The sequence below is a fragment of the Portunus trituberculatus genome, chromosome 49 (assembly GCF_017591435.1).
Source record: "Portunus trituberculatus isolate SZX2019 chromosome 49, ASM1759143v1, whole genome shotgun sequence".
Taxonomy (NCBI): Eukaryota; Metazoa; Arthropoda; class Malacostraca; order Decapoda; family Portunidae; genus Portunus; species Portunus trituberculatus.
The window spans coordinates 20,109,984-20,137,483 of NC_059303.1; the positions used below are offsets into that span (position 1 = coordinate 20,109,984).

The following is a 27,500-nucleotide window of genomic DNA, read 5'->3' on the forward strand; positions in this document are numbered from 1 at the left end:
GACCTCCTGCCGCGGCAACACTTTCACCTGCGGCGACGGGGAGTGCATAGACATCAGTCGACGGTGCAACTTGGAGCTGGACTGTGACGACCACAGCGACGAACTCAACTGCGACACGCTAATTATCCAGCCCGGGTACGAGAAACGGCTGCCGCCCCCGAAGACAGACAGCGACACACCCGCCGGAGTGACCATCGACTGTGACATCATGCTGATTCGAAAGCTGGATCTTTTGAGCGCCCAGCTGATTTTGGATGTGGCGATCAAACGAACCTGGTATGACTCACGCATCCACTTCAAGAACCTTCACCCTGACCACAACCTCAACCAGATCAGCGACCCCATGGAGATTGTGTGGTACCCGGACCTCTCGGTGGTGGGCTCAGACAACAGCCACGTCGTGTCCACCTTCTACATCACCAAGGCGTGGGGGCAGCGTTCCTCCAGGCCTCTCCCGGACGACGACACGCTCATTGATGAAGGTACGAGTAGTAACTTCATCTGACCTCCTTCTCCTCCGTGCGCACCTCAATATGTCTAAGTTAATTGCAGCATGCGTACAACAAACAAATCTTGCTGTTCATCTTCATTACTGTCTTTTTTTTTTATTATTGCTTAATAGAGTTGTAGAGTGGAGACAGAAATATCAATGTTCTGCTTAGGATGAATTTATAGGTACAAATACAGTGTCCCAGGCAAGAGAGAGACAGCTACTGGAAACTATTCCTCATAACCGACCGTGTATAAAGACTCGACAGCAGAAATGATAAGTAAGAAAACCAAGACCCTCAGTTTCTATACGAATTATTAGGCCGTACAAACGTTACATCCTCTATTACCTCTCTCCTCCTTCCAGACGTCTTCTACCCCGGGAGCAGCAACCCACTTGTGCTTCACCGGGAGTTCACCACAACCCTCATGTGCACCTTTGATCTCACCCTCTATCCGTTCGACACTCAGAGCTGCCCGATGATCCTCATCGTGGCGGACTACACCTTCCAATATGTCTCCACCAGTCTGCAAAACGTCACCTTCTCAGGGACGCGCCGCCTGCTGGAGTACCGGGTGAGAGAGAGAGAGAGAGAGAGAGAGAGAGAGAGAGAGAGAGAGAGAGAGAGAGAGAGAGAGAGAGAGAGAGAGAGAGAGAGAGAGAGAGAGAAACATTTGAAATATTTGAAACATTTTATTATCCCATAAAACAACAAAAACATATATACACATATTTGGATATAATCACAAAATAATCAATGTCATATATGGGAGCCCGTTTAAAGCAAGCTTTTGGCCAACTATTAGAAAAAAAAAAAAAAAAAATATATATATATATATATATATATATAAATAAATAAATAAATAAATAAATATATATATATATATATATATATATATATATATATATATATATATATATATATATATATATATATATAATAAATGAAAAAAAAAAAAGAAAAAAAAAGAAGCGAATTGACACTATAAAACAAAAGTTAATGTACAGGATCCTGAGTCAATGAAATAATACTGTATTACATAAAGTATTACCTAGTAATAGTAATACAAATAGTAGTGGTACTAGTAATGATAACAATAGTAACAGTATGGTAATGATAGTGATCCTAATATTAATTACAGAATAATTTAGTATTAATAATGACAATAGTAAATGTTGAGAATTAATAGTAAAATGTTTATAAATAAAACATGAGATATAAAGTTGGCCTGACAGTTAGAGAGTGACAATAAGATAATGAAAGTAATAAAACGTTGATTACAAAATACTATAGAATTGATTGTAACAATATTGAAAAGAGTTGAGAATTGATTGCAACAATGATTAAAAACAATACATGAGAGGTAAAGTTCAATTAGTAAGTAGATAGTATGTATTTTTTGTATCTATTCTTGAATGTGTTGAGTGATGGAGCATCTTGAATTTGTTGTGGAATGGTGTTCCATATTAAAGGTCCTAGATAAGCTGTTGAGTGTTCAAACTTAGAAAGACGACGGAGGGGCAGTCTTAGATTATCACGGTGACGGGTACTAAAGTTATGAGATGGAAGAAGGTTGCGTCTATCTGTTTTACTTAAATAAATAAATGAAGCTATCGCAAGGTTAGTTATATCACTTAGTTTTAGCAGCCTGGTTTGTTTAAAAAGAGGTTTTGTGTGTTCAAGATAACTGCTATTTGTTATAATTCTGACAATCTTTTTTAATTGTAAATTAAGTGAGATAAGGAAGGTAGGGTATGTGGTGCACCATATAGAATTACAATAGGTTAATAGAGAATAGATATGAGCATAATAGACAGATTTCAGGACATCCAAGGGCATTAGATCTTTAATTTGGTATAATAAGGCTATGTTTCTTGAAATTTTGAGTGATAGATGATTAATATGATGTTTGAAAAGTAAAGTCATCATAAAAAGCACCAAGGAAATTAATCTTATTAGTTTTAGTAATTATTTGATTGTTTATGTATACGTTGGGTAAATTTTTGCTTTTGTTTGTTGTAAATATTATATAATGGGTTTTGTTTGAATTAATTGTAAGTCTGTTGCACAGGCACCATTGATATAGTTTACCTAGTTCATTATTGGCGTAATGTGGTAGATGATTAGGATTTGGTCCAGTGAAATATAATGTCATGTCATCAGCAAATAATAAAGTTTTAGATTCTGAAAACATATTTGGAATTCCGTTGATATATATCAAGAATAAAACGGGTCCCAAGTTACTTCCTTGTGGAACACCAAGAGTAACTCGAGTCGGGGTTGATTTTTTACCACAGAACACAGTATGTTGTTGTCTATCATTTAAATAATCTTTTAGCCAAGAAAGTATTGGACCACGGATGCCATAATGGTGTAGTTTACTGATAAAAATGTTGTCGTTCACAGTATCAAAAGCTTTGCCAAAGTTAATAAAAAGGGATAAGACAGAGAGTTTGTTATCTATGGCTGAAAAGACATCATTAGAAAATGTATTCAAGAGCTACGTTTACACTAAAGCCAAATTGAGAAGGATTGAAAATGGTTTTAGATTCAAAATATTGTATCAAGTAAAATTTCATCAAACGTTCAAAAATTTTGGAGAAGACATTAAGTTGAGAGATAGGTCGATAGTTTTGAGGTACATCTTTAGGACCAGACTTGTGATTGGGTGTGACGTTAGCTGTTCTTAGCATGGAAGGAAACTTACCATTTGCAACTGATTGATTAAATAATGTAGTCAAAGGAAGAGAGAACAAGTCCGAATATCTTTTAATTATTGAGGCTGATATATCATATACATCTGAATTTTTGTTTTTAAGTGATTTTATTACTGCATTCATTTCAAAGGTGGTGATGATAGGAAGTGCCATTGAGTGTGGATAGTTACCTTTAAGATATTTCAAGGGGTCGGTACAGGAGTATGGGAGGTTGTTATTAAGTTCAGGTGCTATTCTGGAGAGAGAGAGAGAGAGAGAGAGAGAGAGAGAGAGAGAGAGAGAGAGAGAGAGAGAGAGAGAGAGAGAGAGAGAGAGAGAGAGAGAGAGAGAGAGAGAGAGAGAGAGAGAGAGAGAGAGATCACATACCTCCACTAAACAATGCTGACGGTTCCATCGGCACGAAGAGCTGTGAGAAGGCTGAGGTGCTGGCCTCTCACTTCTCCCTGACTTTGGACGTCCTTCCCCTGTTGTGCCGCGGCTCACCAACGCGACAATCGAGGACGTCATCATCAACACAGAGGAGGTGAAGAGACAGTTACAAGCTACTGACATAAGGAAAGCCTTGGGTCCAGATGGTTTATCACCACACTTTCTGAAGCACTGTGCCTCTCAGTTAGCTGCACCTGTCACTGCCATCTTCCAGCTCTGCCTGAGCACTGGTAAGTGGCCCTCACTCTGGAAAGTGGCTAGAGTAGCGGCCATTCATAAAAAGGCGACAAAGACGGAACCGAAAAATTAAAGACCTGTGTCCCTCTTGCCTGTCCTTGGTAAGACTTTGGAGTCTATGATTGCCAAAAGAATCACCACCTACCTTGACGAACATAGACTCCTCAACAACAGACAGTTTGGCTTCCGCTCCAACAGGTCAACTAATGACATCCTATTGAACCTGTCCACCGCATTGCACCAACCATTAGACAGAGGAAAGGACAGCTTTGTTATCGCCCTAGACATAGCAGGTGCGTTTGACAGAGTGTGGCACTCTGGTCTCGCCACCAAACTACGCAGCATGGGCGTGTGTGGAAGCCTACTTCACCTTCTACAAGACTACTTGCAGGATAGATCCCTCTGTGTGGTGGTAAACAGACAATCATCGCAGGACCACCCAATTAGTGACAGTGTCTCACAAGGAAGCGTGCTTGGTCCACTGTTATGGAATGTGTTTTTTAACGACCTACTGCAGCTCATCCCTGAAGCCCACGCTTACGCCGAAGACTGCACACTCACATTCCCTTGCGACAGTACTGACCACCGAGCTACTGTCGCCCTCATCAACCAAGCACTGGAGACCATCACCTCGTGGTGACGACGGTGGCAAGTCGATCTGGCTCGTGACAAAACACAAGTCATGCTTATCACCAGACGACGCAGTCCCCCTGCCATCCCCATCCCTCCCATTCGTCTGGATGGTTTGACGTTGCTTCTGCTGTCTGCTGTCACCATTCTTGGCGTTGAAATAGACAGCAGCCTTTCCTTCACCAACCACGTCAAAAAGACTGCTGCCAATGCCGCCGGCAGGTTAAGTTGCGTCAGACGAGTTTCACATCTCATTGACGCTCGAGGGGTGACCAATCTCTACGCCGCCTAAGTCCGATCCGTCATGGAGTATGCTCCTCTGACTTGGTCGTCAGAGGAGCCTCCTTGATAAGGTCCAAGACCGTGCCCGGCGGCTCATCTCTACCAAGGCTCTACCAGACGAGCAAGCTCCCCTCCTACAACCTCTACAGCACAAGAGAGATGTGGCGGGTCTGTGTGCCACCTACAAGATCCACAAGGAGGGCGCCCCGCACCTCTCTGCTCTCCGGCAGCCGTGGGCTGCGCCTCATCCCCACAGCACGAGGGAGGCTTGCACGGAGAATCACCTCACTGTTCCATTCGCCAGGACGGAGACCTTCCTCCGTTCTTTTGTGCCAAGATACACTAGGCTTTGGAACAACTTAGTGAGTGATACAGATATACACAAGGCTCCTACTCTTCAGAAATTTAAGTGTGAGGCTAATAAATGACTAAAAGTGTAATAGTGTATTGTTTTAAATGAAAGTGTATCTTTTGAAATGAAAATGTTGGCCTTCAAAAGTGAATGTGTAACTTTCGGCAAGGAAAAAATTTAACTAAGTAAATGTGAATCTTTCAAGGAAAAAGATAATTAGTGAAAAGTGAAAGGGATGTGTATATCCCAGAAAGTCTATGTAACAAATGGCGTCTTGTATTATTGTGTGCAATTTTTTACTGTTTAGATTATTTTAGTATTTTACTATTTTGTATTGGGCAATGCATTTCTCATGTACTAATATTCTGTCAAAGATTGTTCTCGGCAACTCACCGTGAACTTTTGGCAATTTACTATACCATGTCGTATGAACTTGTAAATAAAAAGAGAGAGAGAGAGAGAGAGAGAGAGAGAGAGAGAGAGAGAGAGAGAGAGAGAGAGAGAGAGAGAGAGACAGGAAGACAATCAGGAAGTCCAGGTCAGAAGGCTTTGAGGAGAGTCCTTTGCTGTATATATAGCCTGTGTTCACTTAGCAGCCGTTAAGGATCCTACCTGTCAGACTATAATTATAACCCGCTTCTAAGGGAGTGAAATCAAACTCATAAAAGAGAAATACACTGGGTAGCCTGATTATTCCAGGTTTGGTGTTACACACAAAATAAACAAATAGATAAATAGATAAACAAATTAACAAAATTAATTAAAAAGAAAATGACAAATAAGCATATAAATAGACAGAGACAGACGGAAAAAGGTAAACAAGCAGATAGATAGACAGATAATTTAGTTAATTTCACACATTGTTTGCTTGCTTAGGACTGTCCATCGCAACACACACACACACACACACACACACACACACACACACACACTGCGCATACTTTACTTCTATCTCCTTTCTTTATCAGGTTTCGTCTAATTATAACTCTATAATTTCTTCCTCATCGTTAAGTCACACTTTTTTTTTTTTTTTTTTTTTTTTATTTTACGTCCGGTTCCCCTATTATATTAGGGCTAGGACGGTGCCTCCTGACAGAGGAGTCAGGAGGACTTCGGTTTTGGCATTTGGGAACCGTTACCCCGAGTGGATGCCCTTCCTAACCTCGGACCGTGGCCAGGATTCGAACCCGTGCGCTTGAGAACCCTGGGGCTCGCAAAGCGCGCGCGGTCCCACTGCACCACGGCGGCCCCCATCGTTAAGTCACACTATGTTCTCAAATCTTAATGCTTCAAGATCTGACATCTGACATCTTACAGTGACTCACATGGCGTTGCTGACAATAGAAAATGAGGTTCACCTAGTCAGTCAATGAACCAGGTTGTCAGTGAACCAAACAACATAACTTTCTCTCATCTTGATAACTATTAATCAGTCATTTAATCTATTCATCTACATATCAACTAGCTATCTACTACCTCTTTTTCTTATGTAAGAAGAGAAATCTGGCCAAAGGCAACAAAAACGATTAAACAAAAAGCCCCACTTAGTTGCCAGTTCCCGATCACGTCATATTTTCATATATATCCGTCTGTCTATATCTACCTATTTATTTACCTAACAACCTACCTATTAGCTATCTCTCCATATCATTCAACATCACCTTTCCTCACCAGGTTACCTCCGTCATTCACCGATCCTTCCTACACGAGAACAAGAGCGGCCAGCACATTGAGATCGTGATGACCAACCTTTACGGCTATTACATCAGCGGCGCCTACGTCCCGACCATGCTGCTCGTCATCATCTCCTACCTCACCTTCTTTTTCGACCTCTCAGACTTCACCAACAGGATCATGGTTTCCCTAACCTCCCTCCTGGTGCTGGCCTCGCTGTTCTCCCAAGTGTGTGTGTGTGTTTTTTTTTTTTTTCTACGGTAAGGCCTGTAGGCACACTTGAAGTGTGTTATTTATAGTGGTACCCATATTAGGGTCCATATCACCCCCAAGCTCATCTTGAGTGTAACCACCTAGAACCTGGGTATCATGGTGACATGTAGGTAACTTTAAACCACTCGACAAATGGCAAAGTGTTTTAAGGCTGTACGTGGTGGGATTCGAACCTACGCGTGGACATCTGCCCGATCCCACGGTCACCGCCTTATCCACTACGCCACTGCCTCCCTTATGTGTGAGTGCACTATCCTACCGAGTGAAGGAATGAACAAGTGGTTTTATCAATAACTCTTATTGAATCCCGAGCTTACGACCAGAAAGTTTCAGGAAGCAGTCTGCGCTAGCCACCATGACTGTATCCAGTGCATGGTCAAAGCTTCGAACCAATAGTTAAAACATATACAGTTCTCCCATCAGGTCAGTCTTCAAAGACCACGGAGATATTTACTCGGGTTTTAATGAGCATCACTCTACAGGAAGTGCAACATATGTGTTAAGCTAACGAGAGAAATATGGAAACAACTTTGATAATCTTAAGGTCTTTGACTGAAGCCTGTTAGGAATAATCGAGATAACATCATTTTCAGAATGCTGGCTTGTGTCTCACCACCAGATCGCCTCAGGACTGCCCAAGACCGCTTACATGAAGCTCATCGACGTTTGGTTCATCTTCTGCATCCTTGCCGACTTCGTGATGGTGTTCGTGCTGGTGGTGATCAACTCCAGCATGCTGAAAAAAGAGGAGTCCTCGCCGCCAAGCTTCCATCGCGTACTTCCTTTCTCCTCTGCCACGGTAACCTCCTCGACCTCTTATCCCTCCGCCCTCGAGCCTCGCTCCCGCCTCTTCCACAAGTTGCCGTTCAAGGTTAGTTTAGTCATTTTGAAGAATGGCGATGTTAATGAAAGTTAATGAAGTGATATATGTATATATATATATATATATATATATATATATATATATATATATATATATATATATATATATATATATATATATTATGCAACAGGGAACGCTGCTAAGGGCAACAAAATGTTAGAAAAAAAGGCCCACTGGAACTACAGGTGTATATTATATATATATATATATATATATATATATATATATATATATATATATATATATATATATATATATATATATATATATATATATATAGTTGCGCTCTTCAATAACACACACACACACACACACACACACACACACACACACACACACATATATATATATATATATATATATATATATATATATATATATATATATATATATATATATATATATATATATATATATATATGTGTGTGTGTGTGTGTGTGTGTGTGTGTCACAGTGTGTGTGTGTGTGTGTCACAGTGTGTGTGTGTGTGTGTGTTATTGAAGAGCGCAACTTGATAGTATCACAAGCTTAATAACTTTTCAAGCTCTATATTTTTAGTTGTTCTTCTACATAGGAAATAATTTGGGTCTTGGGATGGAAATGCTCGGAGAGCTAACTCGTCACTCGTCAGTAATGTATCAGCTCAGGAACATCACACGACATCGTTGGATGAGTATATTTCAACACACTACCTTGAACATCCGTTCGTAATTTGTGGTTAACATACCACAGTGCTATATGTGTTATGTGAAGAGTTTACTGAGTAATATTACGCCTAATCCAGACATCATATCAAAGGTGTTATACAGAATCGGACGAGTGTGGGATACTCGTCTAACCCCTCCACCACCACCACCCTGAAGAACCCCCAGACCACTCCTTCTCTACCCCAGTATCGCATGACCCTCTTCCCGCTTTCTTCTTCACCCCTTATTCACACCATCAGCCTTCCACCTTTTATTTTTTTCCCCCTATTGTAATTACATACGTATAGGTATAATAGTTACATACGTCAGTATGTACATACATATCATACATTAATAATATTATTTAATACAATTGCTGGTATATGTGGACATGAAAACCAGAGTGGGTCAAACGACCGTGAAAGCAATAGCTAATTCCGCTGTTAATGGCCGTATAGCTGGATAATAAGCAACGTATCTAACAACAAAATAATATTATATATAAACTGGACCACTTTTTATGATCAATAGGTAGACAGTACGCAATAAGAGTATCAACTTTTCCTAACAGTAGAAGGTCCAGGTCACAGGTAATTCCAGCACATCATGTTCACATGGTTGACCATAACGACTGCAAACATGGCTCTTCTATATACTACACGTAAACGTGCTGTTGTACAGTAATTATCAACGTGAACCACTTCTTGCCTTCATGAAATTGTACCATACTCGTTAATAATCATATCTATACATACACACTTACAGAACATTATAATGTATAAATACAGTGGTGGGAGAAGTAGGGAGGGACACAGGAGTGAGGGAGGCGAGGAGCTAGGGAGAGGAGAGGAGGGATAAAGAGGGCGAGAACTTCCGAGACGGGGGAGACGTAGTAGTGGTTAGGAATGGTTTGGGTGTGTGTGGGGGGAGGGGGCCACACTTTCATTCGAATGCGTCAACATGACTCGTCGGCTTTGTGTTATTTTTCACGAGTAAACTCCTCACATAACACATAGCGCACTGTGGTATGTTAACCATAAATTACGAACGGATGTTCAAGGTAATGTTGAAATATCATACTCATCCAACGATTCGTTTAGGAGATATCTGCAAAAAACACTGTTTGACCACCGCTGAAATGTATAGTAGTCATCACAAGGTGGACTTTCGAGGCTGGCTGCCGTCATGTACGTACAACAGTCATCCCTTGTTTTTCATAACATTACATGTGAACAGTTACGGAGTTATTTTCATTTATTTGCACACACACGCAACAACAAAGCGTTTCAGATTACCATACGTTACCTCACTCTAGAAAAACGAAACAACTTCCTACCATCATTAATGATCAGCAGACAATCCCGAAGCTTCATGCAGCAACTTCCAATACTTTTTACAGGATCAGCTTTGCCACAGATCTCTGTTGTGGTTTACTACATCACTGTTTAAAAGTTAGGCAGTTTAATCGAGGAAAGTGGAGGGCCTTATTTTTTTTTTTATTTTTTTTCTTTTGAACCGGAAGATAGAGAGAAAAAGATAGATACATAGGTAGATAGATAGCTTCGGCCCACAATCATGGCCCTACGGCACGGCACGGTCCTCTCACTTCCCGTGGTCTTGGATGCATCAGTGTCGCATAAACAGATGATCTGAATGTTTCTTGGCAGCGAGACGAGTGGCTGACTGTCTGGATGGAAAGGAGTAAACATAGACAGGACATCATTATCTTGTATTCTATCTAAAGACTCCGGTGTCGATTATGAAGACCGTCAACTGTTTGATATCAGTACAGTTATATTGTCATTATATGTTTATATTTTCACCTTACTTGTTATGCTTGGTGATCTGAACTTTCGTCTGTCCGTTTTCTCATCCAGCAGAGAAATTTACTAGATGTTTTAAAAGGTTGAGGGATAATGCGATATTCCTCTTTCAGATGCGGCAGTCAGGTTAGAGTTAGTGTATCATGTAAAGATTTCCAGCAATTACAAAGTAGTAGTCGTAGTAGAAGTAGTAGTAGTAGTAGTAATAGTAGCAGCAGTAGTAGTAGTATATCAACAATTGTCTGAATTTTCATTTTCTCTCTCTCTCTCTCTCTCTCTCTCTCTCTCTCTCTCTCTCTCTCTCTCTGGATATATGGATGTATGGATATTAACAACATCTTGTATGTACTCAAATATCCACGATTAGATACATAGTTTCTACCCATCAGTTTACAGTTGTTTACCCTTAAAGATAGAAATAATTTTATACAGAAAACTAAACTTGATCAGTAACTAAGGAATTCCTATTTGCCGTTTTCAGCGTATTATTTTCTTTTTTTCCTGAAATAATTACATTAACACTCATCAAGAACAAAAACTCTACGAGTGGCTTTCGAGCATTCAGAAAGCTCTCCTCTTCCGATCCGAAACTAAAAAGGAATTACAATACAATCCTTTCCTGAGATTTACACAATAGTTGGTTTTATTCCGTTTCATTTGGCTAAAAAGAGTAAGTTTGTTTGCGTCGCATCAAAATGGGGATGAGGGATGTGCTATTGATAACGGACACGTCAAAGTAGTATAAGTTCTGATATTTCTTTCCATGCTGAAGGTGAGAATGGCTAATTACAATGCCTTCCTGAGAATTACTGTTTGAAATCACCTCCATTTAGGTATTTTGCATATCTATTTGCATTATTTACGCACATAAGAACAATCGTGGTTATCTTATCAGTACAAGAGCTGACTTACATGAACAAAATTGTTAATATCAGATATGTAGATTCACCTCAAACACCCTTAAATCGTAGAAAAAGAAAAAAAACAGTAGTAATTATTATAACATTCATTCCTATCAAAGAAAATAAATAAATTCACATGTGAACTAGGTACCTACACACCACATAGACGTAGAGAGTATAGTGGATGTCAGGCAACGCAACGAATTCTCTGTCCTTCGAGCCACACGCCACCCCCTGCACCGCCGACCGGTTCGCTCCATCCGGCACCCTCACAACTACATTGTTTATGCCGCGCTGTTGCTGTTAGGGAACTAAGTGAGTACAAGTGCGCGGTTTCAGATGGACTTGACTGGACCAGACCGACTGACTTTCTTTTTCATTCATGCGTTGTGAAAAGTGCCGATATTAATTAAGTAATGATAGCGATAATAAGATGAGTGTGTGCTAGCGTGCATATGGGCGCGCTTGTGTGTGTGTGTGTGTGTGTGTGAGTGTGTATAAGAAAGAGAAAGAGTGATTTCTTGCATTTTACCTACCATACAGTTTGAATAAGCTCGCTGTATATCGAACATACATGATGAAATCAACTGTTCTGTATGTATAGAGCAGCAATAACAGTATTGTCTATATATCATTTATACACGCTGAAGACCTAGAGGTGTACGTGGGCAATAAATAATAAGAACAGACTAGGACAAGCAAAACGAGGTACTTACTGACTTTGGGAACAAACAGCTCAACTCACCCTGCTCCACTTACTAACCAACCTAACTAACATAAGATAATGATCACCCATACTTCGTGAGCAGCAGTGACAAAATAGCACAGGGCTGCCAACATTTCGGAGGTAACCACTTGTGGTGGTCATTTCTCCACCAGCAGTCCACGAAACCCTTCCTTCGTGGGTGAGTCAGAGAAGCTGATCCCCCTTGCCGCCCGCCGCACACCCAACCCCACTTAAGACTAGATTATCATCCAACACCAGCCAGACTATCTCAGACAGACCACTCCTTGATAAAAACGTCCTTCCTCCCTAGGTATCTGCTGAGCCCCCCCGCCCCCAGTGAAGAGACCTGCATCGATTCTGGGGAAATTTTGCATCGCCATTTCCTTGTTTCACCCACCAGGAGAGAGTTCATTATTAACGAAGGGCGGCGGTACATACTACTTACATGGTAAAGCTTTATTTTGCTTCATGATGGAGAAATACTAGCCCTTCTGAATTCAAAAGGTCCATGATACTTAGGCTGTACTAAACTGACCTACTACATATAGTAGTAGATGTGCGGTCTGCCGTGACTATATTATCAAGCAAGTCGAACAGAGGTGTGTGCTTATTGGTTCGTTGAAAGGAGAGTCAAAGAGGAGCCCCCTGTTTGAGAGCTCCAAACATCTCAAGAGACACCCACGGACACTGGCATGAGGCAGTAGTGGCTCTGTTCACCCCTACAGACATGTGGCAGGAGTGAACATACAGTTCCGGCTACACAAGTAGAGATCATCATCATCATCAGGACTTGGTTCAGTTGTTTGTTTCACGGTGACCACTTCAGAAAATGAATATCACTGAACGACACAGATAAAGCCTTCATGTGTGGCTGCTGCAGTGGAATATGACAGTGGTGTGACCGAGGTGATGACTGGCCAGAGGTTCAACATATCGCTGATACCCTTGTTCGCTTCTTGAATTGCTAGGAAGCTTCCGAGCGGTGTGTCTCTCCATTACGTTCATTGTCGGTAAAGTCAATGAAGGTTTGTGGTGAACAAAGCAGTAGTAAGTTTAGGCCTCAGCGAGGTTTTCAACAATATCATCATCAGCGGCATGAGGCCGCCACCGTAAAACAAAGAACTCCTTAAGTGGTTAAGGGAGTCAAGTCATGCTGGTTTAAGGTGTCTTGGCGTTGCCAGATTGCAATATCACAAATTGATTCAGATCTTCTTAATCTTCACCAGGTGACCAGGTGAACAAGGGCAACTTTAAAGTGACTCATTTGTGGGAGATTCGAAGCCGCGATCTCTGTTATAAGACAAACTCCATAACCACTATCTCCACCCCCTCCTTTTTTTCATAGTCCACAACGAACCATATGCATATAAACCAAAAGTCAGGTCATGTGGATAGACTCATCAATTTGCTCCCTGTTCTAAAATCATGGTCAGTTAATCAGAAGAAGGTGAGTTCGCTTATGCTGGATCGCCGCAAACAGTAGGGGAGCACGTCGCGGCCCTCGATGCTTCGTAAGGTCTCACGAATGAGACAGTGAGACACCAAACCATTCCCGCCCAAAGTTTGTTGAAATGTAGGGACTTATTGTGAAAAGAGAAATATAGTGAGAAAGAAGAAACGTAAACAGAGAACTGTTCCAGAGCTGTTCTAGCACTCCTCTTTCGAACTGTTTCAAGTCATAGGAAAGGAAAAATAGAAACAAACAGTTCTAGAGTTTCTCGGTGAGGAGGATGAAAGAGTGGAGGTACAAAAGTATCTTTTGCATTATTTGATTAATGATTAGACAAAATAAGAATTTAAGTCTTACGCTGCAATCAACAAATTCACTAGAGAAGTAATCAGGGAAAGAATTAACAACCATAGAAGATTATAAGAGATGCAACATTGCAGAGTGAGTGAGACGATTAACACCACAAAGACAGCTTACGAGGGGAAAGCGTTTGATTCTGCCCTGTGTAGTAAGGCTGTATCAGTGAGGCCTCGCCCTACATGGAAACCTTACTTAATACAAGGAACGATAATATGCAAAGTTGCAATTTGGGAGGACGAAAAAAAGAAAAGGCGAACACAGAACACCAGAGTTCAAGGGAATTCTCCGAGTTACATATAAAATATGAAATATTCGAATGAAATATTTAGAAAAGAAGATAGTCAATTTACCTCCGATTAGAATAGGAACTCCTTGAAAACTATTTTGATTGAGACAAAGACAGAACAGATTTCATTATTCTATCAAAATATATTCAAGGGGGATATTATCTATTTTCTGCTTATTCTTTTTCTGTTTAGCTATTCATGTTTTATTTCTTTGATTATTAATTTTCTGTGGGTATTCATAGTGCAATGTGTTTGATAAGAGCATACAGTCTGCCACCTTTGCTAGAGACGTATCATAGAGGCGGAGAAGATGCAGAGTCATGCATAGTGAGCACTCAAGATCAGCACATACTCGTAGGAAGTGGAGATACTGAGTAAAGCAGAAGTGTGGATAGTGGACAGTGACGTTATTAGAGCCCCTCAGTAGTAAGAGTAAGGAGGTAGTAAAGGAGAGAAATGAGATGGAGAGTGGAGATACCTGAGAGGAAGGGCGTTGACGTAATAAAGTCAACAAGGAAAAGGCTGTATTTTGGAATTAGAGATAGGAGTAGAAAGGTATATGTTGTACGTTAAGAAAAGGTAACTTGTAGAGAGACAGGACTTATGAGTATGAAGATAGAAATATAAACTGAAAGCGTCTAAAGTTCATCAATATTTGCGTAATACATATGTATACATACACACTCCCCCTTCTTTATATGGTTTCCGGTATGAGAGTATGTGCTGCCAGGAACTCGGCTAGCTACCTTCTAGCAGCAGTCCCTAACTTACATTCCTGACTGGAAACGCTTAAGGGCTCACGTTTATATACGCAACACGATACTCTTTATGATACACACTCTTAATTATTAATCCTATGCCTTCTTTCTCAAATATCTAATCCGGGGTAGCGTGACTGGAAATAGATCTTCCTACTTCGTGTCTTTTGTGTATATACTGCAGTGTTTCATGACTTCGGACACTGCAAGTAGAGTTACACAGACAGCATGTTGCACTGCTATCAAAACTTGTCACTGTGGGAATGCCTCTTAAATATGCTTTAGATTCTCAGAAGTATGGAGTCGAATAAATGGACTTCAAAGATATTACCAGCAAACATTGGCAGAACGTCGAGTAAATGGTGAACACACACACACACACACACACACACACACACACTCTCTCTCTCTCTCTCTCTCTCTCTCTCTCTCTGAATGTGTCGTCCATCAGAAAGAATAAACACACACACACACACTCTCTCTCTCTCTCTCTCTCTCTCTCTCTCTGAATGTGTCGTCCATCAGAAAGAATAAACACACACACACACACACACACACACACACACACACACACACACACACACAACAGTCGATACCTCACCACTTACTTTATTTGACAGAGAACGAACTACTATCGTCGTCAGCTCTGGCAGAACACGTGCATTACTAAAAATATCACATTGCCTGACTCATCCCCCTCACCAATCTCTCTCTCTCTCTCTCTCTCTCTCTCTCTCACGAATTTACAAAAAACCTACAGCAAATCAAGAAACACGAAATTACAGAAATATGACAAAGACAACGCAAAAATAAAACAGAAATGAAAAATAAAACCAATCATGACGAAACAAAATCAATAAATGGACTGACTGCTCCTTTTTATTCTTTCTTTTCTTTTCGTCACACGCAGTCACACACACACACACACACACACACACACACACACACACACACACACACACACACACACACACACACAGCAGTGCCACGGTGTTCCCTGTACGGTCGGCAAAATAGCAGAACATCATAAATTGTGTTGATTTCCATGAGAAGAAATATTGTGTGTGTGTGTGTGTGTGTGTGTGTGTGTGTGTGTGTTGACCTTTTTGTGAGCTTGTATGTAGCTATACTCGTTTCGGTTACCAAGTTCGTTTTTGTAAACATAGAATCTTGTGTATTCGTAATTCAAGTTATTAATTCTTTCATTATTATCAGTATACATTATTATCGTTGTTATCATCATTGTTTATTTGTTTGTTTCTTTCATTCTTTATTCATATTATGTTGCCTTTGGAATTTCTATTATTCTACTTTTATTTTTCAACTGTTTCCTAATTCAATTTTTTTCCCATTCTTTCATCCACTCATCATGCTTTGTATCATCATGTATTTGGTTTGTCCGTTTGTCTGTTAGTCTGTCTCCTTTTAGGCTTAATTGATATCATGTCTGTGTCTGTTTCTCTATTTCTAGTCATTATCTGTCTGTTCTACCCGTCTTTCTAGTTTTGTGTTTGTTTGCCTGCCTGTCAATCTGGATGTCAATCTGGATGTTAATCATTCTTGATTTTCTTATCTAATAGTATCATGTCATATCACACACACACATAAAGAAATACAAAAAATACACAAAAGCACAGATAAATGCATAAATCTTTAATATGCAAGTGAGCAAGATTGGGCGGGGCGGTCTCTCTCTCTCTCTCTCTCTCTCTTATGAGGCGCCGTTCACATGGGCACGATTGCTGTTATCGTTAGGTGAAAAACATGCCAAATTTACACACAACGCTCGCTTGGTTTCTTTTAACATTTGACGATAACAACACCTGAATGATGGAGCTCACAGTAATGGATCATTAGTTATTATCTTCCTCTTTTACTACTACTACTACTACTATTACTTTCGTGTCCGAATTAAGTGTCCAAGTGTTTTTTTTTCTTTTTATTATTATTCCCGTGATAGTTTGGTAAGATTAGTTATAAGTTATTAAAGATTTCAAGAGAATTTTAATCGTAACAATAGCTTAACAACGTAATATACATACTCAATAAGAGAAGCGTCACCCATGAAAACCTTATTATTTGTCCTAATGGCTTTGAAAATTGTCCTTTAGGAAACTATAGATTTTTTTTCTACAAGCTTTGTTTCAGAGAGAGAGAGAGAGAGAGAGAGAGAGAGAGATGGGGGCGGAGTCAAGAGGCTCCTCCTACACACACACGCACACTGTTGCTAGCGCGGTTTGTCTCCGTTCCTTCTCCCATCAATAACCTTGCAGCCTCTCACAGCCCGCTCCCACCACAGCTAGGCCACCACAATGGCCTCGGTGTCGTCCTCGTCCCTGATACAGCAAGGTCATTGCCACCAGCTGTCCTTGTTGCCCTTTAGACAAAGGATATTTTCGTCATAGCTGATTGCTGAAACTCAAAATTTGTCACTTAAGAATATAAGAACATAAGAAAAGAAGGAAGCTGCAAGAGGCCACCAGGCCTATACGAGGCAGTCCCTGTGTTACTTATATTGTTCGAGTTCTGTACAAACGAGGCATCTCATCATAAGTGGTCTGTGTTTTTTAAATGTTAAGAGCTTTAGTTGAAGTTGCTTTTAAAGGCCACAGGAAATTTATTCTCTCTCTCTCTCTCTCTCTCTCTCTCTCTCTCTCTCTCTCTCTCTCTCTCTCTGATGATGATGATGATCGAAAATCTTCGTTTAAGTTATCACTAGATTTATGAGAACGCCATTGAAAAACCCCAGTAACTTCTACTACGTAGTGTCTTAAAAGAAGTGGATACACCTGATTGGTAAATGCAGTTTCCTAGTTTCAATCACAGATGAAGAATAAAAAGATTTGTTTCTTATAATGTAGTGATAACCAAAATGTACCTGAGTTTAGTCAGTGTACTTTCTGCATAAGAACAGTATATCAAACTGAGCTAGTGGATACGTAATGTTTAAAATAGTCCATGCAAAGCTCGAGTTTGCGCGAGAAATAAAAGAAAACGTAATTGTACCCATAGCTATAGCATTTGTTTTCTTCATTATGTTTTACCCTATATCGGAAAATTTTAAATGCTTAGCAGATCTGTAAACATTTTTAAACGATGTATTAATTAATTCTTAAACTATCCAAGTGGAAAAGTTATCGTCCACGAGCAGATGGATCCGACGTAAAGAAAGGATCAACGAAGACTGCCAGTCCCTTCGCCCAACCCCACCCCACCCGTCCCAGCCCCGCCCAACCCCACCCCGCCCCGCTCTATCCCGTCTATCCCCACTATTATGTGACGCTGTTGCTGTTAGGGAACTAACCGAGTACAAGTGAGTGGATTTTAGATCGTGGGGGGGGGGATGATGGATGGATGGATATAATAATATATATATATATATATATATATATATATATATATATATATATATATATATATATATATATATATATATATATATATATATATATATATATATATATATATATATATATATATATATATATATATATATAATATAATATAATATAGTGAAGAAAATACACACACACACACACACACACACACACACATTTTTTCTACCTCCTCCTCCTCTTCATTCATCTTTTTTGTTGGGTTGATTTACTGACTGACTGGTCGGTCCTACTATACTGACTCTGTTGCTGAAAACTATTTACACACTATTCGGTGTTCCAGTCTTTTTTCTCCATTTGCTTGCTACATTGCCAGTAAGTAGGATATGGGTAATATAGCTAGCTACATGATGGGTACACATCACAGGATAATTAGGGTATAACGATAAACTTTGTGGTCGGTCTCCTTTGAAAAGTTAGTTGGACGACCTCGCAAACACGCTAGCCCCGGAGGAGGGAATGTCCGAGATGGTGGGTCGGTCTCAGAAAACATTTCCTGTATATATAATATAATATGTCTTTACTGTTTGATGAGAGAGAGTTAGGTCGGACACAGGCATTCCCACCCCATAAGGGCGGCCTTCCTTCATCAGTGTTCCATGACTTGTATGTAGTAGGAAGAAACAAGTGAAGGTTTATTTTAGACAACCGATAGAACTTAGTGCTCGTGGCGTGCCTCTGGTGTTGATCCTTCTTTAGAGGGTCCCATGCCTCCAGTTTTGATCCTTCTTTAGAGGGTGAATCAGGAGAGAACGATAAGAAGTGTCCCGCTTACCACCGACTGGCTGGCTAAGTTGCTCTCCCACAAGACTGGGACCACGAGTTCCCACAGACTGCTTTATCCCAATTCTCCATAACAGAATGGTCCAATCTAACAGATGATTCGATGGAAATGGTCAACATGGATATATTAAGTCTCCCGTTAGCAGATCTTTTATACAGAAGTGCATCAATCATCTATCCGGGCCATTCTGCGGAAAACTCTTCCCTTCAACCCCATCGGTGACATTCTCACCTAGGCATTGAAAATGGGCAAGGAAATTATTGGTCATGTATCATTCCACTGCAATATTCAAACATTTTTGTAACTTGTGCTTTATTTATTTATTTATTTTATTATTTTTGATGATGCAACAGAGATCATATTTCACTTGCTGACTGACTCACAATGGAAACACAATCTGATGATAAATAAACCTTTGCCTGAAATTAGCATCGTCGTTGTGAGTATACAGTTCCATGGGCCAGTCATGACGTAGCGTTTACCTCTTGTTTAGCAATTAAGGTTGTAGGTAAGTAGATTTTAATTTGACACAATAGGTACTCTATGATATAAGCAATAATATCGTGCCAGCGTCTGCAGCCACAGCATGTCACTGCACAGGTGCAGGCAGTGTTGTCTGAGGCAAAGCCAAGATAATTCCAATACGCTTGGCCTTAGTCTGGGGTGCGCTACCATTCTGAAAAACACGTTACGCCCCCATGTGACTTCGATATGGTGGGGAGGGTTATTAATCAATTAATTTCGACAAGACCTGGTGCGTCCTTCCCGAAGACTGCCATGGACAACAGACCAGTGGCTGGCCACGGGGAGCACCCACACCAAGCCACTAAATATTCCATCAGTTCCTCAGTGAAGATGTAATAGTATACACTAAACTGGGCTTTGCCACGGTGTTCACCTCAATCTCCTTGGTCTGTGAATGCGCTGCAGCATTACTGCTGAACACGCTGTCCACTAAGGCTTGTTCACTAATAAGCTATGCTCCACTTTCAACGGGGTAAAAAAAGAAATAAAAATGTCAATCAACGCATCCCTTTCCTTTCAGCAGGCAATAGTCACCAGTCATAAACCAAGGAATGTTGACCTTGAAACAATAGCTTCACTATAACGCCATAAGCATAAGCAATAGTGAAAAATTGTAACGGTGTTGATAACGATAGGAGAGAAGCTGATGTGACGAATTACGGTTGACTCTATGATGTTTGGATGTCATACGGTAAAACTTACGCTGCCTCACACTGATGAATGATGAGATGAAGAGCCAAATATTTGTAAATATGGTTTTAGATTGTTCATGAAGGCAGCAGTTGGTGTGAAGGGGATTTCCCATTCTTCATTTGAAGTTCTTTACAAAAAAAGCCATATAACTAGTTTGATTTGTCCAAGGCATGTTGTTTTCCTAGTCCAACGGATTTTTCGTTTTTTTTTTTTTTTGGGGGCGGCCGCGGGGGCATGGTGCCAATACAAAACAGCGAATGTTGTTAGTTTCTTTTAAGATTTTATAGTCAATTAAGGTCAGAATTTTGCTAACACACCACACTCGTTCTTTAGCATTTTCTTAACGATTTCTCTCAATCTCAAGTCTTCTGAACTTTATTTTATCTTTATGTAACAGTGGCATTGGCATAGGACAACAACTAAAAGTTATTTAGAAAAATGCCAAATAAAGGTGCCAATCCCAAAAGAATAAAAAGATAATCATCTAAAATTTTACAAAAATTCAAAATCACGCTCTTGAAATAATCCAAAATACCTTGACACCTTCCTCGACTTTTTCTTTATTAATTTCTGCAACATTCGCGGTCTTAGATCTAATTTTCAATCCGAAGAACACCACCTCTCCTCTATTAAACCTCATCTTCTTTCGCAGAGACACAACTGTCTGAGGCAACTGAGAGTTGCCCCTTTTCTGTTCCCTCCTACTTTCTCTATCCTCATTTTCGTTCTAAAGTTGGATGTTGCGTCTATGTGCGCAACGACTTAACTTGCTCTTGTGTCCTTGCTCTGGAATCTTCCAAGTTTTCCACCATCTGGCTTAGACCCAATAGTCACTCTCTAACTAAATTTATCTGTGCTGTCTATCTCTCCCCTAACTCCTCTGACTATAGTAAATTCTTTGACTATCTAACTTCCAAAGTGGAGAACATTCTGTCCCTCTATCCTGTCGTGGAGATCTCCATCCTTGGAGATTTCAATGTTCACCACCAGCTTTAGCTTTCCTCTCCTTCACTGACCATCCTGGTGAACTAGCCTTCAACTTTGCTATCCTCCATGACCTAGAGCAACTGGTGCAACACCCTACTCGTATTCCTGACCGTCTTGGAGATACGCCCAACATTCTTGATCTCTTCCTTACCTCTAATCCTTCTGCTTATGCTGTTACCCTATCTTCTCCGTTGGGCTCCTCCGATCACAATCTCATTTCTGTATTTTGTCCTATTTCTAAAATTCCTCCTCAGGATCCCCCAAAGCAGAGGTGCCTCTGGCGTTTTTGCCTCTGCCAATTGGGAGGACCTGATGAGGTATTATGTTGATTTTCCATGGAATGATTACTGTTTCCGTGTCAGAGACCCATCTCTTTGTGCTGAACGCATAACAGAGGTGATAGTGTCTGGCATGGAGGCGTACATTCCTCATTCTTTTCTCAACCTAAACCTTCTAAACCTTGGTTTAACTCAGCCTGTTCTCGTGCTATACATGATAGAGAGGTTGCCCACAAAAGGTACTTGAGCCTTCCATCTCCTGAATCTCATGCACTTTATATTTCTGCCTGGAATCATGCCAAGTCTGTTCTTCAACTTGCCAAACACTCCTTCATAAATAGAAAATGTCAAAATCTTTCAAACTCAAACTCCCTCGTGACTTCTGGCATCTGGCCAAAACATCTCAATAACTTCTTTCTTCATCTTTCCTCCTTTATTTCATCCTGATGGCACCACTGCCATCTCATCTGTCTCTAAAGCTGAACTCTTCTCTCAAACCTTTGCTAACAACTCCACCTTGGATGATTCTGGGCTTGTCCTCCCTCTCCTCCTCCCTCTGACTATTTCATGCCTTCAATCAAAATTCTTCGTAATGATGTTTTCCATGCCCTCGCTGGCCTAAACCCTCGGAAGGCTTATGGACCTGATGGGGTCCCTCCTATTGTTCTCAAAAACTGTGCTTCCGTGCTTGCACCTTGCCTGACCAAACTTTCAACTTTGTCTATCGACTTGTACCTTTCGTTCTTGTAGGAAGTTTGCCTACATTCAGCCTGTTCTTAAAAAGGGTGACCGTTCTAATCCCTCAAACTACCATCCTATAGCTTTAATCTCTTGCTTGTCTAAAGTTTTTTAATATATCCTCAATAGAAAGATTCTCAAACATCTGTCACTTCACAATCTTCTATCTGATTGCCAGTATGGCTTCTGTTAAGGTCGCTCTGCGGGTGATCTGACATTCCTTACTGAGACTTGGTTATCCTCTTTTAGAGATTTCGGTGAAACTTTTGCTTTTGCGGTAGACATATGAAAAGCTTTAGATAAAGTCTGGCACAAAGCTTTGATTTCAAAACTGCCCTCCTACGGTTTCTATCCTTCCCTCTTCAACTTTATCTCAAGTTTCCTTTCTGAGCGTTTTATTGCAGCCGTGGAGGACGGCCACTGTTCTTCTCCTGACTTCTGATCTTTCTAAGATTTCTGATTGAGACAGAGAAAATTTAGTAGTGTTCGATGCCTCGAAAACTCAATTTCTCCTTCTATAAACTCGACACAATCTTCCAGACAACTATCCTATCTTCTTCAATGACACACAACTGTCCCCCCTTTTTCACACTGAATATCATCGGTCTGTCCTTTACTCATAGTCTTAGTAACTGGAAACTTCACATCTCACATCTTGCTAAAGTTTTAAAGATTTTCAAGTGTTTTTATGCTTCTGGTGATGATCTTAATGGGCTCCAGTGGAAGTTATTGTAGTATGTTTTAGTGATTATGATGAGAGTTTATTTGATATTTTACATTATTAGTGTAAAAAAAGAATGTTCATGATAACTCGACTAATCATCTATGTGGCTGTTGGAAACTGTCCATTTGAGAGTCCTATAGGTTTCAAAATACAGACTGCTGTCAATTTGTAATGAACTGTACTCTCTCTCTCTCTCTCTCTCTCTCTCTCTCTCTCTCTCTCTCACACACACACACACACACACACACACACACACACACACACACACACACACACACACACACACACACACACTAAACACTTTAAACACTTTAAACACTATTATATTTGTCTGTAATACACTTATAAGTTTATGGTACAATAAATTTGGAAGACAAATAGCCCCTTTTTTAAGCACAAGGTTTTTGGGCACACTTAATATCTACCAACTTACTCAACTAAGCTAAAACTAAAAACCTAATTGAAGATAATGCAAAAAAATAGTATTGGAAAAATAAAGGACTTGGGGATAACTGACATTAAGAGAACAGGAAGGAAAGGAAAGAAACGATAAATAAATAGATAATAATTTTACATGAAAAATGGAATCTGAATTGTAAATAAATATATGTTTTGTGAATAATTAAACAGACAAAAATGCTAGAGGATATAAATTATTTTGATTACAACAAGAAAATAAAGGATATAGATTATTTTGATTACAATACTACTGTAAATTAAAAAAAAATACATATGTATTACCTAAAAAGACTGAAAGACAGTTTGTTCAGAAAATTATGATAAGAAAAAATAAAGGATATTAGAGAGTGTTGGTAGAGAGTTAAACTGTGATGAGGAATCTGTAGAGAATGTCTGTAGCGTGTGGAGTAGTTATGGGTTTGAGTCAGAGTACTGTTACTGCTGGAATTTATCTGTTTGAACATATAAGATGCAATAGAGAAGTCTGATATATCAGAGAGTTTAAGGATTTTCATGGATTTGAAGAGTGGAGGTGTGTGTTGGAGGAAGTCATTATTTGTCATGATTCTAATTATTTTCTTATGGAGAGTATTTAGATTATGTAGATGACATGGGTAGGTAGTGGACCAAATTGAATTACAGTAGGTTAGGTGGGCATAATACAAAATTTTCATAATTTCTACTGGTACAAAGTTTTTAACTTTCAATAATAGAGCAATTGACCGTGATAACTTAAGGCAAAGGTTTGATATGTGATATTTAAAAGTAGGATTATCTTCAAATGTGACTCCAAGAAATTTCATCTTAGAAACCTGAGTGATATCTTTATCTAGTATGGTAAGTCTGGGTAAGGGTTGGTATTTGGTGGTGGTGTTAGTGAATAACATATAGAAAGTTTTAGCCGCGTTGACTGCTAGGCGATTTGCAAGACACCATTCAGAAAAAGCAGCTAATTCTAGGTTGGCTCTGTAGATTAGGTCAGTGGGATTATCACCAACCATGTACAAGGTGGAGTCATCGGCAAACTGTATTGTATTTAAAACAGTTGAGGCATTGCTGATATCATTGATATATGATAGAAAAAGAATAGGGCCTAAAATGCTACCTTGTGGCACACCAAGATGTATAGGTTTGATGGCAGATTTAGAGTTACTGTAGGATATAAATTGAGATCGGCCAGTTAAATATGATTTGAACCAATTTTGCACACAGCCACGAATACCGTAGTGATGTAATTTAATCTACTAGAATGTTTGGGTCAACTGTGTCAAATGTTTTGCTGAAATTAATGAAAATGGAAATAATAGACTTATGGTTATTTAAAGCATTGTGGAGATCAGTGGTAAAACACATTTATAGCATCAAAAGTATTTAGTCCTGGGCGAATACCAAACACTCTCTCTCTCTCTCTCTCTCTCTCTCTCTCTCTCTCTTCCCTGCGCCTCTCCCTCCTCCCGTAACCTTCACTGACCTTGGCAACTGATAAAGCAGCTGTACTAGTCAATACTTCTCGCGCCACCACCACCACCACCACCATGATCACCTCCAACATTTTCCTAGTATTTGCCCTTAACCGATTCTCTTCCTACAAATTCAGGCAATAAAAAAATGAATTAATTTAGAATAAAAATAATAAGTAACCTGCTCCTCTCCCTCCACAAACACCACTATCATTACCACTACCACCATCTCACCATAAGAAAATAAGTAGACTGCGAAAGGTCAGTTGACTTACACAAAACAGCATCTAATCTTATTCTTATCATTATTAATATCATCTTCATCACCACATCTAACTTTACCATTCCTAATTTCTTACCACCACCATAACCACTACTAACAATAATAACATCAACAGCAGTACGTGTTGTCAAGATGTATTAGACTAATGCGAGGTGAACGCACTTCGGCATTATTGGAACCGCTGACGTCACCATGTGTATTGTTTACGTCTAGTGTTGTGGTGGTGTGTTCACGTGTGGCAGATTTTATCAGCAATTGTGTACTTTTCATGGGCTTTGTATTACGATATTAATAGTTAAATGGGTAAAGCAAGAGTGTGCGCTGTATTTGGATGTACACCTGGTAAGGACAGCAACCTAAGATACCATAAATTCCCATCTAATGATAACCTTGCTAGACAGTGGATCCATAAGTGTTTCCGTTCAGACCATATTAATATTAAGTATGCTGTGGTTTGTGAACGACATTTTAGTTCAGCCCAGATTGAACGAAATCTGAAGTACGAGCTTTTAAATTTGCCAGTTCCACGAACTGTGAGAAATTTAAAACAGGATGCAATTCCTGATCAGAATCTGCCATCACGAGGACACAGATGCCAGGGAATCGGCCATCCACCAGCATTTAAAGGTAAGAAACTGTGTATTTTGTAAGTGGTGGTGGTGTTTGTAGTAAATAAGTGGTGGTGGTGGTAATACTAGGTTCTAGTAAAGTAAGTGGTGGTGGTTCTAGTCTAATACATCTTGGTTCTAGTGAAGAATGTGGTATGGTAGTGGTTCTAGTAAAGTAAGTGGTATGTGCTATGCATGTGAAACGATCACAGTAGATGCTGGTGAAGCTAATACTAAGTTGGAGGTGCAAATATTGTAAGTACGAGTATGTGGTGGTAGTTTAAATTAAAACATATGGTAGAGGTGGTGGCATATCCCCATATTTTCTTACAAATCACTAAGAAACGTAAAATACAGTTAGTGGCATTATATCTACTAAACTTAGTAACCAAGATGCTAAAATATAACAACTCAAATAAAATAAATATGCGGAACACCTATATTCCACAATTAAAATCTGTCCTAGTTGGTTGACATGCTGACGTCACGATTCTGGGTTTTAAAAGCCTCCCGCGCTACGTCAATGATTTCAAGACTGAAGTGCGTTCACCTCTTAGTCTAATACATCTTGCGCGTTATCCTCCTCATTATCAGTAGCACTAATGCTACTAATACCAACATAACAACCACTAATAATAATATCAGCAACGTTATCATTCTCACGATCACCGCTATCTAGTCTTCTTCCCACACACACACACACACACACACACACACACACACACACATGATAACGTCTCGGTAGAACATAACATAAAGAGTATTGAATTAAACTACATTCGGTAACTGTTTGTCAAGAGTCACTGTTCCCTCGTCATTATAATCCTGGCTTTTTTTTTTTTTTTTTTTCCTTTTCTTTTTAACATTTCGTTGCCTCAAAGATCACGAAAATTATTGGTCATCTTTCATGAGTGTTTCCACAATTAATGAAGCAGACATTTTCTATCGAATTATTTCTGAAGTTATGAAAACATCCTTCACTCCCCTAATAACTTCTCTAAGAGGAATGAAAATAGAAGAGATAACACGACGAAGTATACGTATTAGAGAATGCAGAGATATAACCGTTAATAACCAGCCCCGCTCATTATCAAACATTCCATCGCCTTATCTTAATTGTTTCTCATAGACTCCTGTTGGAGATACGTGGCTTTATCTTCGGCAAGGATTCTGTATCATTTAGGAAATCAATAAACAGGCGATTAGAACATTTCCCAGATCCGGATCTTTACTTCCTTTAGTTTTGATGGGGAATAAAGCTTTCGAGAAAACTAACCAGTTTCACTGATTGTGTATTCGTTCTTTTCCATATAACGTCATTGTTAACATTATTGGGACAGGTGATACTTTGCAATGGTTTTATGTAGATTACCAGCTTGCACTATTATTGAAGAAAATGTTAAGCACCGGTAACAAATTATCCTTGTTTCAGCTTGTATTCATGACATTACTTGTATACCTCTTTACATTCATCAGCTTTAGAAACCACTACCAAGATGTTTCCACTTTATCCAAATCTCCTAAGCTATCAGAACATCTCTGTTTTCCCATCAAATGCAGCATGCTGAGACAGTATCAAAGCTATGGCCGATCACTGCCATGCCA

General features: G+C 39.7%; 1 protein-coding gene across 1 annotated transcript in view; it reads left to right on the forward strand.

Annotated features, from left to right (window-relative positions):
• The window catches only part of LOC123499296, a 64,160-nt gene that overhangs the window by 33,243 nt on the left and 3,417 nt on the right, over positions 1 to 27,500 (forward strand). The window contains exons 7-12 of the mRNA XM_045247097.1: positions 1 to 482; positions 857 to 1,065; positions 3,981 to 4,510; positions 4,842 to 5,195; positions 6,773 to 7,040; positions 7,705 to 7,956. The exon at positions 1 to 482 is cut by the window's left edge and continues 977 nt beyond it. Of these exons, the coding sequence (XP_045103032.1) occupies positions 1 to 482; positions 857 to 1,065; positions 3,981 to 4,510; positions 4,842 to 5,195; positions 6,773 to 7,040; positions 7,705 to 7,956 (2,095 nt within the window). The remainder of the gene's footprint in view (positions 483 to 856; positions 1,066 to 3,980; positions 4,511 to 4,841; positions 5,196 to 6,772; positions 7,041 to 7,704; positions 7,957 to 27,500) is intronic.